At 40.5% G+C, this 14,827-nt stretch overlaps 1 protein-coding gene across 1 annotated transcript in view; it reads right to left on the bottom strand.

Moving 5' to 3' along the window:
- rad54l (RAD54 like) overlaps nt 1-14,827 on the bottom strand; it is a 44,961-nt gene that overhangs the window by 21,476 nt on the left and 8,658 nt on the right. The window contains exons 6-14 of the mRNA XM_084085294.1: nt 13,528-13,663; nt 13,262-13,331; nt 11,776-11,937; nt 11,030-11,156; nt 9,471-9,595; nt 7,266-7,416; nt 6,136-6,262; nt 4,499-4,573; nt 1,645-1,775 (exon numbers count right to left, since the gene is read on the bottom strand). Of these exons, the coding sequence (XP_083941420.1) occupies nt 1,645-1,775; nt 4,499-4,573; nt 6,136-6,262; nt 7,266-7,416; nt 9,471-9,595; nt 11,030-11,156; nt 11,776-11,937; nt 13,262-13,331; nt 13,528-13,663 (1,104 nt within the window). The remainder of the gene's footprint in view (nt 1-1,644; nt 1,776-4,498; nt 4,574-6,135; nt 6,263-7,265; nt 7,417-9,470; nt 9,596-11,029; nt 11,157-11,775; nt 11,938-13,261; nt 13,332-13,527; nt 13,664-14,827) is intronic.

Raw genomic sequence — 14,827 nt, forward strand, 5'->3', positions numbered from 1 at the left:
GGGGTCCCTGCTTCATCTCTCTCTCAGCTAGGGGGTCCTTGGCCTGAAAACGTTGAAGACCCCTGATTTATTGTATTACAGTTAGCCTATTATAAGTATGTTATAAGTAGAAGCCACGTTGGTTTTAATACCTAAACCCTTGTTCTCAAACCAATGTTTCCGAACACACATCATGCGTGCATTTTAATCGTAGGCCTATAAATTCAGCCGACAAAATGTACGAATGCCACTTAATATGTTCATGGACATGTGTTCTATTCAAAAGTACACTTTCGGATAAGATGTTAAGATCATCTTATAATTACTCACCTACGTGTCATGAATGAGTTTGAATGTGCGTTCCGTTAAAAGTCCCACATTATAAGTAGATAGTGAAGGTGCCCAGGTGTGCAAAAGATGACAGGACTCAAGTCACAGAATAGAATACATTGACGATATTTGGAATTTACCAATATCAGTTCAGTTTAACACTTAGACCGTCTATACTTAGTAAAACAGACCTGAATTGCACTGTACTTGGTAGTGATGCGCGGGTTGACCTGTAACCCGCGGGACCCGCGAGGCAATTATGCGGGCTGCGGGTGAGCGGGTCAGCCGCTCTCACACGCAAAAAAAAAGAAGAAAAATCACATGCTCTTGTTTTGTCTTTATTCCTAATAATAATAATAATAATAATAATAATAACTAGAAAAAGTGCTCCTCGGAGCACAAGTCTCCGCCAGCAGACTTGGGAATGTTGGGAATGTTCTACTTCTTATGTTCTAATTCTTACAAAAAATAGAACATGTTACTGTGTCATAGTAACATGACACAAGTGTCCTATCCGTCTGTATAACTGTCCTATCCGTCCTGTCTGTATAAGTGTCCTATCCGTCCTGTCTGTATAAGTGTCCTATCCGTCCTGTCTGTATAAGTGTCCTATCTGTCCTGTCTGTATAAGTGTCCTATCCATCCTGTCTATGTAAGTGTCCTATGTAAGTGTCCTATCTGTCCTGTCTGTGTAAGCGTCCTATCCAATTGTTACAGTATCCGCCATTTCTCAGCCATTTTGTGATTATTCCTGTCTTACCTCACTTTGAAAGAGGCTAAGACTCTTTCAAAGTGACACATGTATTTATAGACCGCTATACGTCACTAGCCAATCAGATCACACTATTTCACCGTATTGTCACGTGTCACGTGAGGCTTCACCAATGTTAGCTTGACATGTGGAAAGTGAAAACAATGTCTCCTGGCGGAGACAATAAAACAGTTTGAATACACTTGGGGATTATTTTCTAACCATGATTTTACAGAATTATAGGTACGACCCGCGGGGCGGGTTGAGCCATAGATTTATATATGGGTTTGCGGGGCGGGATGAGGCGGGTTGGGTTCCGTGGCGGGGCGGGTCATGAAAAAACCCGACCCGCGCATCACTAGTACTTGGTGAGTTCCTTTTCAATCTGCACCAAATATCTTCCCCAAAAATAGCAGATCTACAAGTTTGTAGATCTGCTACTTTTTTTGCAAATTGGCAAAAACAGCTAATCTACAAGCTCACAACTAGTCGCGATGCGAAGTGTTGAGCTTGTAGATCAACTATTTTAGCTATTTCTTACATGTTATTGTGTTTAATCATTCATTAATCATAATCCCACTTACGATTGCACAGCTTCTTGAGAGAGGTGATGGAGGACAGGGAGGACATGGTGATCTTGTCCTCTTGCAGCGTCTCCAGGGGTTTGGTCTGCCTCACAAACCTCTTGTACAGCTCTGTCTGGAGAGGCGTCAGCCTGCGAGACATTCAGCACAGACACACACGTTAGACTGGGGCTACACAATATATCAGCCATCTGTCGTCGTGCACAGTATACGCACATATCGCGTTTTTGTTTAAATGTTAAAGGTAGGGTGTATTTTTGCTTGTTAAAATAAGTGTTAAATAGCTCTATATTTTGATAGTAATCATTGCTTGTGCTTGTTCAGTAACAAGGGTCTGTCCAGCGCTTTAGTGAAAAAGAAAAAAGCATTTTCAGGTCGGGATACCAATTCTATCCATAGAGTGCATCCACACATAAGATGCAAGTCATCGGAAGTCTCATTCACTCCCATGTTATAGGAAAAAAACGAAAAGACCACCCGACGCGTGTCTGAAGCGCGTATCCGGGTTCCGCTCTTCCTTGAGTAACGGCCAGAAATGGCCGGAACCGGAACAAGGGCTTTGCGACAACTATAGTGCCAACTTGCATCTCATGTGTGGAGATGCACCCTATCAGGAGAGAGCACTCATACAGGATAAACAAGTGTAACTGGAAGCGATGACACATGAAGTGTGCAGACACAATTGGAACTGGATTCAAATTGAAGCCGACTCTCTCCTGGTTGGCTGAAATTGTCAACCCACGTGAAAATGAATTTTGACAACTTTTTTCTGTTTTTTTTTTAACCAAAAATGATCACTTACACTACCTTTCAGCAGAGTAGTGAGAAACTGTAAGGTGGTGTATGTGTGTGTGTGTGTGTGTGTGTGTGTGTGTGTGTGTGTGTGTGTGTGTGTGTGTGCGTGCGTGCGTGCGTGCGTGCGTGCGTGCGTGCGTGCGTGCGTGCGTGCGTGCGTGCGCGCGTGCATGCATATACACAGGGGTGCACATAACTGGTGTGCAGGTGCGCATGCGCACCCAAAATAAAAAATGCGCACCACATCAGGCGACGCGAGGCGCTTTTGCGCACCAACAGCTGGGACAGGAATTTCCAAGCTTTTATTTTTTAGCAAAACTAAAAAATAAAAGCCTGGAGATCGAGGCTAGGAATTTACTTCCTGAAGCCACACTCACACAATCACTCTAAAGCACCCGTCGGCCCCATGTACAGCCATTAGGCACAGGGGTAGAGATATGACTCGCGTCGCCTCGCATCGCCTCGCATTGCCTCGCTGCGTGCACGCAGCCAGCAGCGGCTGTTAGAGGCACTCGTCACCGATGATGAACGCACCGTAATGGTGCAAAATATGCCGTCAACGTCCCAATCTGGCGGATAAAATCAGCGCAGCAGCAAAGGGCACCAACCTTGGGGGCTTTATCTAACAGCGTGAGAAAAAAAAACCCGGCGAAAATCGGCGGAATTTAGAAGCAGAGCGTCCACATGTTCAGGTGCTCTTCTGCGTACCAGACCTAAAAAGTTATGTGCACCCCTGCATATACACATATATATATATATATACATATATATATATATATATATACATATATATATATATAGGTGCTGGTTATAATGCATATAAGAAAGAAAAACCTTCCTTTCCTACTGCTTCTTTGTCGTGTTTACATATATATATATGTGTGTGTGTGTGTGTGTGTGTGTGTGTGTGTGTGTGTGTGTGTGTGTGTGTGTGTGTGTGTGTACATTGCCAATAGCAGCTGTAGCCCCGTGCAACGTTTTCACTAAAACCATGTTGTTTGAATGGAACTAAATTTTCTTCTTCTTTTTCAGTCTGGGCTCTATGTTATGCTATGTTAACAGCAGACTTCAGGAAGAAAGACAACTGTATACTTCACTATTTGTTTACTTAGCGTAGTGGTTCTCAAACTTTGTCATGTCAAGGACCCCTAAATGAGTATATTTGACCGTGGACCCCGTGTGAAAAGAGTTTGTGCCAAGGACCCCATACAAAGATTTGTGGTGTTAAAAATGTCAAGATATGAAAATATTTTCAAACATATTTTCAAGATTTTGGCGAAGACAATTTTGCATATAGGGGCCATGAGGGTCCCCGGACCCCACTTTGAGAACCCCTGCATTAGACCACGGACCATCTCTGAGAGTGTACAAATGGAACCAAATGGACCCGTAAGGGTCCATTTGGTTCCATTTAAGGGTCCATTTGGTTCCATTTGTACACTCTCAAGAGTTACAGCCACCTAAGGGTCGATTTGGTTCCAAACTATCTATCATTTATCCATCGTTTATCTGGGGACCCCCTGGAAGCCCCTCAAGGACCCCTGGGTACCCACTTTGGGAACCCTACTTTGAGAACCACCAACTTAGCGTGACTCATATCATCATCACAGTATTCAACAACGTTATCGCACATCACGCTTTACTAATACTGTGTAGCCCTACATTTAGCCACTTCTTCCCTAGACCTTTTGTATGTTGCCTGCGCACGGGGGGCGGGTGAGTTTGTGCTGGCCGCAATTAACTATGCTCCGAGAAGGCAAATGTGTGGTGCGCAATGAAAAGTAGCCTACGACCCGCGTAAATTAATTGCGCGCGTTGTGGCTTGTGTTGTTAGTGACATACTTATGTAGGTTTAGTGCCAAACAATGACACGGGGAAATTATGGCTTTTCATCTTTCCAATGTATTATAGGATAACATCAGTTTGCATATTTCATAACGGCAACAGCTGAAGGTTGCATTGTATGACCACTGAATCATTTTACAAACAGAACGGTGTGAACGGTTTGAAACAGTGAATTGTCTTTGTTCACAGTAAAGGCATAGAGAGCATACTGTACCTGCAACAGACCACCTGCTCGATTTTGACAGGCAGATACTTAGAGAGGATGTCCGACGTTCTCCTGATCAAACACCTGCCAACAGAACACATGAGCTTTATCAGTCAATGAATGTTTGGTCGATATGCTGATTTTCATTCATATATTGTAACACGCACGCACGCACGCACGCACGCACACACACACACACATATAAATTATTTACATAAAATCAACTTTATTTTGTTTAACCACTTACTGTATATCCTATTAACACACTTTCAGAAATAGCCGATATCCAAGCTTGCAATGCGCTGCGACAATGTATATGTTTTAAAACGTTTTAACTCATTCACTGCCTAGAACGACTAAAACGACTTTTGTCCCATAAGCCATGCCTGCCTAGAACGACTACAACAACTTAAAAAAATAATAATAATAATTTGACCCAAAGACCAAGGAGATATGATTTTTTGAAGATTTAGACTCCTATCCACTTCCTTGTTAACTTAAAACTTAAAAATTCTGTATCTCGGCTCCTGAGTACTTTTTTTTTCAATGAAAAATCTCTGGCAGTGGGCCAGGAATAATTCAGGCAGTGAATGAGTTAATAGGTACACAATTTGAAGAGTAAAATGCAAGGGTCAAACACCTGATTCAAAACCATAACTGCTGTTTTGAATATCTTAACCCATTTAGACCTGAGGCCGATTCTAAAAAACACCTTCTAAATCCTAACCTACGTTTTCTGAAAAAAATTACTTTAATACTTTAATAAACATCTCTGTCCGGTGGAAACCTCATCTCTCATCATGTCCAAAACTGTTACTTTTCAGGATTTAAATTCAAAAATAGAAAAAGTAGTAGATCTACAAGCTCAAAGGATGTGCTACTTCTGATGCCATTTTAGCTATTACCATTATCTTTATACTTTGGCTATTCAAAAAATAGCAGATCTACAAGCTCGCAGCGCGGTACCGAGTGCCGCGCTACGAGCTTGTAGATCTGCTATTTTTTGAAAAATCTTGAACATTTGTGCCAACTTTGAATACATATATTTTTTTGGAAACAGCATTTTTAACCAAATACATATACTTTTGACAAGAAAACGTTTGAGCACCACTGATATAGCAACAATACTTTTTCTGAAAAATGAAGGCATCTGTTGAGACATTTGACAGTTACAAATCATTGAGTGCCCGAATTATTTCTGGCTACTTCTGGCCAGTGCGATTTTTTTTTTCAAAGTAAAAAAAAAGTGCTTAGGAAGCGAGATACAGGCCTTTTCAGTTATAAGTTAAACAAGGAGTGGATGGAGCTGCAAATCTTCGGATAATGATATCTTGAGGTTTTTTTTTCATTTTTTTTTTCAAAAACACGTGAAATACGTTAATGGCACGTTGCACCATAGCGGTAAAACACGTGAAACACGTTGGCACTCTATGAGTTAAAAATATATTTTCAAAGATTAGCAAAAAAAAAATAGCAGATCTACAAGCTCATAGCGCGGCACTCGGTGCCGCGCTATGAGCTTGTAGATCTGCTATTTTTGAATAGCCAAAGAAATCTAAAATGACAGATGCGGTCCCGGATTGAAAATCTTAATAACTGTCACACGTGCGGCGCGTACAGGAACAGTGTCTTGGTGTCATCATCACCTGTTGACGACACTGATCAGCTCCTTCAGTTTGTCCTCTCCACATTGTCTGTCCTTGTCACTTGCGTTGGCGTCTCGGCCCTTCAGAATGGGCAGCTCAAAGCGCTTCTTGAACTCCTGGGCGGTCCCTGGTATTGACAGATTGACACAAAACCAAGGGCACGGAATTAACTCTAAATGGACCTAAATAACTCTATGGCATGTTTGTAAGTTAGCTGCAAAATTATGAGTGCAGAGCGTTAAAATTTAACCCATGTAGACCGGGAACGCATCTGTGTGTCTTTTTTAGATTTCTTTGGCTATTCAAAAATAGCAGATCTACAAGCTCATAGCGTGGCGAGTTTGTAGATCTGCTATTTTTGAAAAATATATATATATACATATTTTTAAAGCATTTTTTTTTACTCAAATCTTTGCGTCTATTCTACAAATGTCTTCTAAATCCTAACAGTTTTCTGAAAAACGTATGTTGCTATAATATCAGTGGTTTGCAAACTTTTTCACGTCAAGGACCCCCAAAATGATATGTATTTGGCCGCGGACCCCCATCTCAAAATATGTTGTTCCAGGGACCCCCAAAAGTAAAGATTTGAGTTACAAATTTTCCCTTTAAAAAAAAATATATATATATTATATACTGTATATATACATATGTATTCAAATATTTGCACAAATGTTCAAGATTTTTCAAAAATACCAGATCTACAAGCTCATAGCGCGGTACTCTGTGCCTAGTATTACAATTCTAGTCTTTTTTATGTCCAATGTATTTGTATTTAAGTTCATAAAGTTAACGTAAGTACTGTATAACTAAATGCGCTACAATTCAAAAATAGCAAAAAAGAATTCAGGATTCCAATTCAAAAGTAGCAAAAATAGCAGATCTACGAGCTCAAAACGTGTCGCACCGCGACGCGTTTTTGAGCTTGTAGATCTGCTATTTTTTGCTACTTTTATGTGACATAGAATGGTAAAGTACAAGAAAAGTGAAACTACAGAGATAAGAGGCGTCTGCCCGACAGCATTATGCAATGTGGCCCTCTGGAGTGAGTGTGGAAATATAGTGGCCCTCTCCATCGTCAAAAGTTGCATCACCCCCCTGGTGTACGGTATTGTATGTCGTTTGCTTACCGAGGATTCCTGCGTTAACAAAATGCACCAGGCTGAAGTACTCCAGCAGGTCGTTCTGGATAGGCGTTCCGGATATGAGCACTCTCCTCTTCACACTCATGGAGTTCAGGGCCTGATACGTCTGGTTCTCGGAGTTCTTGAGCCGGTGACCCTATCGCATCATGACATACAATATAATACAATACAATACAATACAATACAATACAATACAATACAAATGCATTAACTGACTGTCAGCAATGTACTAGGCATGCAACGATTCACACAACTCTTTTTGAAAATACAAAATTATTTTCCAGACAAATGACACATATCCAGTATTTTTTCTCTTTTTTACAATACTGTGTTTTCTCTTATCCTCTTTTCAATGCAGTAGCAAATGACCGAAACCTCTCTATCAATTCTCTTACAAAATATCCTGTATTTTCTTTTTGTCATGTCTGTTGATCCTAGCCTGTCAATGTGTGTTGACCAGCGGCGTCACTACACGCTGTATTTAGATTTTTTCACGCTCGCGCTAATGAAACACTAAACGGGATTATTATTTCATGTCAACATTCAAGTACAACTATCAGAAAATGTAACCCAGGTAAAGGAATGCGTCACTCTGCAAGTTTAACTCAAGTTTTCCACCTGTCCAAAAAAAAAATGTCTGGCTATTTTGTGCATCGCGGTTCATTTTTTATTAACCCATTGAGACCTGGAACGCATCTGTGTCACTTTTTCATTTGAGCTAAAAAGCATTATTTTACACTTTGGCTATTCAAAAATAGCAGATCTACAAGCTCTGAGCTGGTAGATCTGCTATTTTTGAAAAATCCTGAAAATGTGTGCAAATCTTTGAAAATATATATTCTTTTAAAGCGAACGTTTTTTACTCAAATCTTTGCTTCTGGGGGGTCCCTGGAACAAAACATTTTGAGATGGGGGTCGGCGGCCAAACACATATCATTTTGGGGGTCCTTGACATGAAAAAGTTTGAGCACCACTGACATAGTACCATAAGTTTTTTTTTTTTATCGATTTACGATAAATCGTTACACGCCTAAAATGTACACATAAACACTGTTTGGAGGTCTGGCATGAGAATAGTCACACCAGGGGGCCCTGTCAGGGTCTCCATGGGGCCACACAGGTGCAGTGATGCCCACCACAGTTGGCACAAAGACTGTGCCAAGTAAGTGTGGGACTGGCATGACAATAGTCACACCAAAAAAAAACTAAATTGCACACATATAGGGCACTGCAGCAGAGTTACAGCGGTGTTACACTTCAAATGGCCATAGGTTTTCTGAAAAAACGTATGTTTCTATATCAGTGGTTCTTAGGGGTGTGCCGATATATCGTCCCGCGATATATCGCGATACGTTTTCGCGACGATATGTATCGTTTTGGAAAAAAAAAATATCGTTTTTGAATTTTTTTTTTTTTTTTTTTTTTTTTTTTTACAATCATAATAATCAGGCATGCAAACGGCCCCGAAGTGAAAAGAGTGACAACATGTTTTTTTTTCGGGTCAGGTGTCATACTATTTGGATTCAAAACGGCTATTGTAGCTGAAAAGCTACAAGTTTGCATGTCTGAATAATGCAAAAACAGAATTATTTGTTTGCATTTTCTTTTTTTCTCCTCCATATATTTTCATAATAAAAAAAGTGCGTATCGTATCGTATCGAAATCGTATCGAAGTTGTGAGCCAAATATCGTATCGTATCGTTTCGTGAAATTAGTGTATCGGCACACCCCTAGTGGTTCTCAATCTTTTTCATGTCAAGGACCCCCAAAATGTATATGTATTTGGCCGCCGACCCCCATCTCAAAATATGATGTTCCAGGGACCCCCCAGAAGCAAAGATTTGAGTAAAAAAATGTTGCTTTCAAAAACATATATATTCAAAGATTTGCAGAATTTTGCACACATTTTCACGATTTTGCAAAAAATAGCAGATCTACAAGCTCGTAGCGCGGCACTCGGTGCCGCGCTATGAGCTTGTATATCTGCTATTTTTGAATAGCCCAAAGTGTAAAATAATGCTTTTTAGCTCAAATCAAATAAGTGACACAGGCGCGTTCCAGGTCTTAATGGGTTAAATAGCCAATTTACAAGCTTACAGCTTATCAGATAGCGAGATTTTGAGACATGAGTATTAACGCGCAAAAAAACCCCAACCTTATGCAGAATAAGGACACAGACGGACGCCGTACCTCATCGCAAATGATCAGTCCAACCTCTCCCTTATGCAGAACTCCGGCATGGAGTCGAAACGTCTCGTAGGAGATGATCAGGATGGGAGTGTGAGCTCTCACGCTCTGCTGAGACATGAAGTTCTCTGCGGAGCATGAATACTTGTTTTAAAAGGACGACTTCACCCATTTTCAACCTCATCTTGATATATTTGGTCCTCACTAATATCAGTCCGGGGATATTAGCAGAAAGATTTCCGATCTTGGAATAAATTCCTTACCAAAAAAAATCTTCACCAATGTGTTTGTAAAAGTGTCTAGTAACACATCTCACAAAAACTGAAATGCAGTTTCCCTAGGAGAATTTTTGACAGCTCCTGAAAGTCGGGGTACCATCCATAACCTTATGTGGGGAAAAAAAAAATCTAAATCAAAGTTTTAAGTAGCATGTGAGGGGTCAAACTAGGGTGTTTTTATTATTCTGAATCCATTGCAAGCATTTGTTTTGCACCAAAACCACTCCTTGGGCTAAAAACGGCCCAATCTCAATGGGCTTTTTACACAAAAAGTATAGCTGGAAAAGGATGGCTATGGCCGTTTTTAGCCCAAGGAGTGGTTTTGGTGCAAAACAAATGCTTGCAATGGATTCAGAATCATAAAAACACCCTAGTTTGACCCCTCACATGCTACTTAAAACAGAATTAAATTTAGATTTTTTTTTTCCCCCCACATAAGGTTATGGATGGTACCCCAACTTTCAGGAGCTGTCAAAAAATCCCCTAGGTAAACTGCATTTCAGTTTTTGTGAGATGTGTTACCAGAGACTTAAATTACAAACACATTGGTGAAGATTTTTTTTGGTAAGGAATTTATTCCAAGATGTTTTTAATATCCCCCGACTATATGCTCATTAGAAGGTGGTACCATTTATGTCTACTCACTCACTCACTCCCTCACGGCCGTGGACAGTACAGAAATCTGCCTACCAGTGACATCATCATCATCGGGCAGTCATTTCAAACAAGGTGTACAACTTTATTTATTCTCTATTAATGCAGCAATGGCTTCTATCATAGCACGCTAACTTTCCAGGAAGCGAAAGGCTGCCGTTTCTATTAGCTTGGAATCCCCATCGATGATGTCACTGGTAGGCGGGTTTCTGAACTGTCCAGTCCTCCAATGAGACAGAAATGGTGCCATCTTTTAATTAGCATTAATGAGGACCATTTTGTTGTTTAGCCCTATGAAGAAACGTTCCAAAATATCTACAAGCTCACAGTGCAGGGGTCTTCAACAGGGGGTCCGGGACTCCTAGGGGGTCCTCAGAGTTACTACAGTCTTTGTGTGATAGGATTATATTTTTAACATTATCAACTTGAACCGTATAGCATTCCTATTCTGAGGAGAACTTTACCCGAAAATAGCCGATCTACAAGCTCACAGCGCGAGGCGTTGTGAGCTGGTATAGAGCATGGAACATACACTTAAAAAAATCTTGAAGACGTTTGAAAATATTCGCTTATAATGACAAAGGGTTAGCAGAAAGACACATGGGTGTACTAAAGCGACAGCTACAGTACCTAGCTTTCTGTCGATGTCTTCCTTGGACCCTCCGTCGATGGCGACCGGCGTGACGCGTCCTCCCAGCCACTTGGCCACCTCGTTGTACCAGTTTCTGACCAGGCTGGAGGGAGACACCACGATGACCTGAGGGTTGTCACCGTCATGACATTTTTAGCTGATGATTCATTGTCATACCGTTAATTATGACTAAGGATTTAAAGGGATAGTTCACCCCCAAAATGACTTTTTTTCAATTGATTAGTCAACCCATGGAACCCATTGAATTCATGGATATGTTTTTAGTTTTTGTCACATTCCTAAGCCAATAATTTGATGACCGGCAGCGGTTCCGGTAGGAGACACAAAGAGTCTCATTTGTGTCTCCTACCAGAACCGCTGCCTACCGGGCCGCTGGTCATCAAATTATTGGCTTAGGAATGCGACAAAAACTAAAAACATATCCATGAATTCAAGTCTCCATAGGGTGACTAATCGATAGGAAAAAAGTCATTTTGGGGGTGAACTATCCCTTTAAATCCTTAATCATAATTAACGGTATGACAATGACTCACAACGCCTCGCAGCGCGAGGCGTTGTGAGTTTGTAGATCGGCTATTTTCACAATATTCATCAGTGGGAACAGAGTCAACCTAAATGTAACGCCTCGACTCCTACAATTCCAAGTGATTGTCAGGGTGGGGAGGGGGGGTTTCCCAGTTCAAATATGATTATTTTGGGGGGTCCCACTGGCACCCCATCTGACCTTGCTGAGGTGGGGCTTGGCGTCGGGGCTCTGGCGGAGCAGGGTCCACATCAGGGCGATGCACTGCAGCGTCTTCCCCAGGCCCATCTCGTCGGCCATGATGCAGCCGTACGAGTCCGCGATGCGCCTCCCCGTCACGCACTCCCACAGGAACTTCACCCCCTGGAGGACGGGAGGAGAACAGCAGCAGCAGCAGGATTCAAAAAGGACCGTTTCACTCATTTTCAACCTATCTTAAAACCCATTAAGACCTGGAAAGCATCTGTGTCACTTTTAGTGATTTCTTTAGGCTATTCAAAAATAGCAGATCTACAAGCTCGTAGCGCGGCACCGAGTGCCGCGCTACGAGCTTGTAGATCTACTATTTTTTGTAAAATCGTGAAAATGTGTGCAAATCTTTGAGTATATATATATATATTTTAAAGCGTTAGGATTTAGAAAAACATTTTTTTTATCGGCCTCAGGTCTTAACTCATTCAGTGCCATTGACGTCACCGACGTCATGTTTTTATAAGCCCATTAGTGCCAATGACATTTTTTTTTTTTTTTTTTTTGTTTTAATGTTCAGAACCCAAGATATGATGATTTGAAGATTTGCTGCTCCATTCACTTCTTGTTTAACATCTTACTGAAAAAGGCTGTATCTCGCTTCCTAAGCACTTTTTTTTTACAATGTATTTTTGGCTCTGGCACTCTGGCAAATAAGTCAGGCACTGAATGAGTTAAGGGGATAGTTCACCCTAAAAATGACTTTTTTCCTATCGCTTCCCCACCCCATGAAGCCTTGAATTCATGGAGATTTTTGTTTGTTTTGTTTTTTGTCGCATTCCCGAGTGTATCCGGTAGGAGACTCAAAGAGTCTCCTTTGAGTCTCCTACCGGATACACTGCTGGTCATCAAATCATTGGTGTTTAGGGAATGCGACAAAAACAAAAAAATAGAATTCAAGCCTTCAATTATATGAGGATATGGTTGAACCACCTCCCAAACTGTCCCATGCCAATGGATGAACCCCAAATAGCCACAGCCTTATATTATCCCATTAAGACCTGGAACGCATCTGTGTCACTTTAGATTTCTTTGGTTATTCAAAAAATAGCAGATCTACAAGCTCAGAGCTTGTAGATCTGCTATTTTTGAAAAATCTTGAAAAAAAAATGTTTGGATTTTTTTTTAAAAACTGTTTAGATGGATTTAGAAAACATTTTTAAGAATCGCCTCAGGTCTTAATGGGTTAAACTGTGTCTATTTGAAAATAGCCGATCTACAAGCTTGTAGATCGGCTATATTCTCGAAAGACTTTTGGAAAAGGGACTGCATAATGAGAACTTTTAGGTTTTGTGCTTTAAATACATTTTGCTGCCAATACTTTTGCACTTTTACTCAAGTGAATATTCTGAACACAGGACTTTTCCTTATAACAGAGTGTTTCAACATTGTGGTATTGCTACTTTTACTAAAGTAATAAATAAATAAGTACTTTTACCTCTCTCTGGTGAGGTCGCAGGACGTTTCCCAGCACTGGGTCGACGACAACGTGAACCGGGAGCTTTTCCCTGAACACACACACACACAAAAAAGATATAATTCAATTTTCTTTTCTTTATTAAAATCTATTATTGACATTTGTGAATCGATTCATAATCGTCCATGTCCGCATCGCGATTCATCTATGAATCGATTATTTTTGACACCACTATTGTTTTGCTTGTTTCTCACACGAAATCTCGCAAAACACTGTTTGAGACTCACTTGTCGGTTTTGAGGAGGTCATGAGCGCTCACCACCGGAGGCTCGTACAGAACCAGAGCACCTTCGGAGTACGGGTCGTGGAGGGATCTCCTCACCCCCGCACGCTTTAAGCCCAACGCTCTGACTCCCAGAGAACCTGGCAACACATTACACACGACTCTTTATGTCATCACATCTGCTCGCTGGGAGGTGGGAACCTTGTATGCAGTGGTGCAAAATAACATTACATTAGTACAATACATTTACTCAAGTACTGTACTTAAGTAAAATGTTGAGGTACTTTTACTTTACTGAAAAATGTCCAATTGTCTATACTTTTACTTCTACTCCACTACATCTCTGAGGAAAATATTGTACTTTTACTCCACTACAATTATTTGAAAACTTCAGTTACTAGTTACTTTGCAGATATCAATTATTACATTATAAAACATGCATTAACCACTTTAGCTCTATTTCATACCTAGGCTACTTGAAAATAGCAAATCTACAAGCTCACGACGTGTCGCAACGCGACACGTTGTGAGCTTGTAGATTTGCTATTTTCAAACATTTTAGTACTTTAATTACATTTTGATACCACTACTTTTGTACTTTTACTCAAGTAAATTTTGAATTGCGTACTTTTACTTGCAACAGAGTACTTCTACATTGCAGTATTGATATTTTTACTTAAGTAAATCATTTGAGTACTTTTTCCACCACTGCTTGTATGTCCAAAACTGTTACTTTTCAGGGGGGAAAAAAAGAAAGAAGAAAAGAAAGTGTTCCAATGGATCCAATGTAGTTATTATTTAGTCCCAAACACTCGTTAATACCTTTCATTGGTTCATTATTTATGTAACTCGCACAGATTTAATGGCTTTCACTTTCAAAATGTTCAGGAAATAGTGAAAAAAGCTCACATGTGACACGTAGTGAGCTTGTAGATGGGCTAATTTTGCGCACAAATCTTAAACATATGAATTTAAAAGGGATAGTTCACCCCAAAATTACTTTTTTCCTGTAATTCATGGAACCGGCAGCGGTTCCGGTAGGAGACACGAAGAGTCTCCTTTGTGTCTCCTACCGGAACCACTGGTCATTGGCTTAGGAATGCAACAAAAACAACAAAAAACTATTTGGGTGAACTATCCCTTTAATTATGGAGATACAAGGTGTCTGCCCGACAGCAACAATCTATCTATAAATCGTATATATTTTTTAATATTATTTTGGTTGTGTTTTAAACAGTGTAAAACCACCATCCTCTCCTCTCTCTCTCTCTCAACACTGTACACGCTTTAATGTGAATAAAAGT

Source organism: Gymnoscopelus microlampas (assembly GCF_963454915.1).
Source record: "Gymnoscopelus microlampas genome assembly, chromosome: 17".
NCBI lineage: Eukaryota > Metazoa > Chordata > Actinopteri > Myctophiformes > Myctophidae > Gymnoscopelus > Gymnoscopelus microlampas.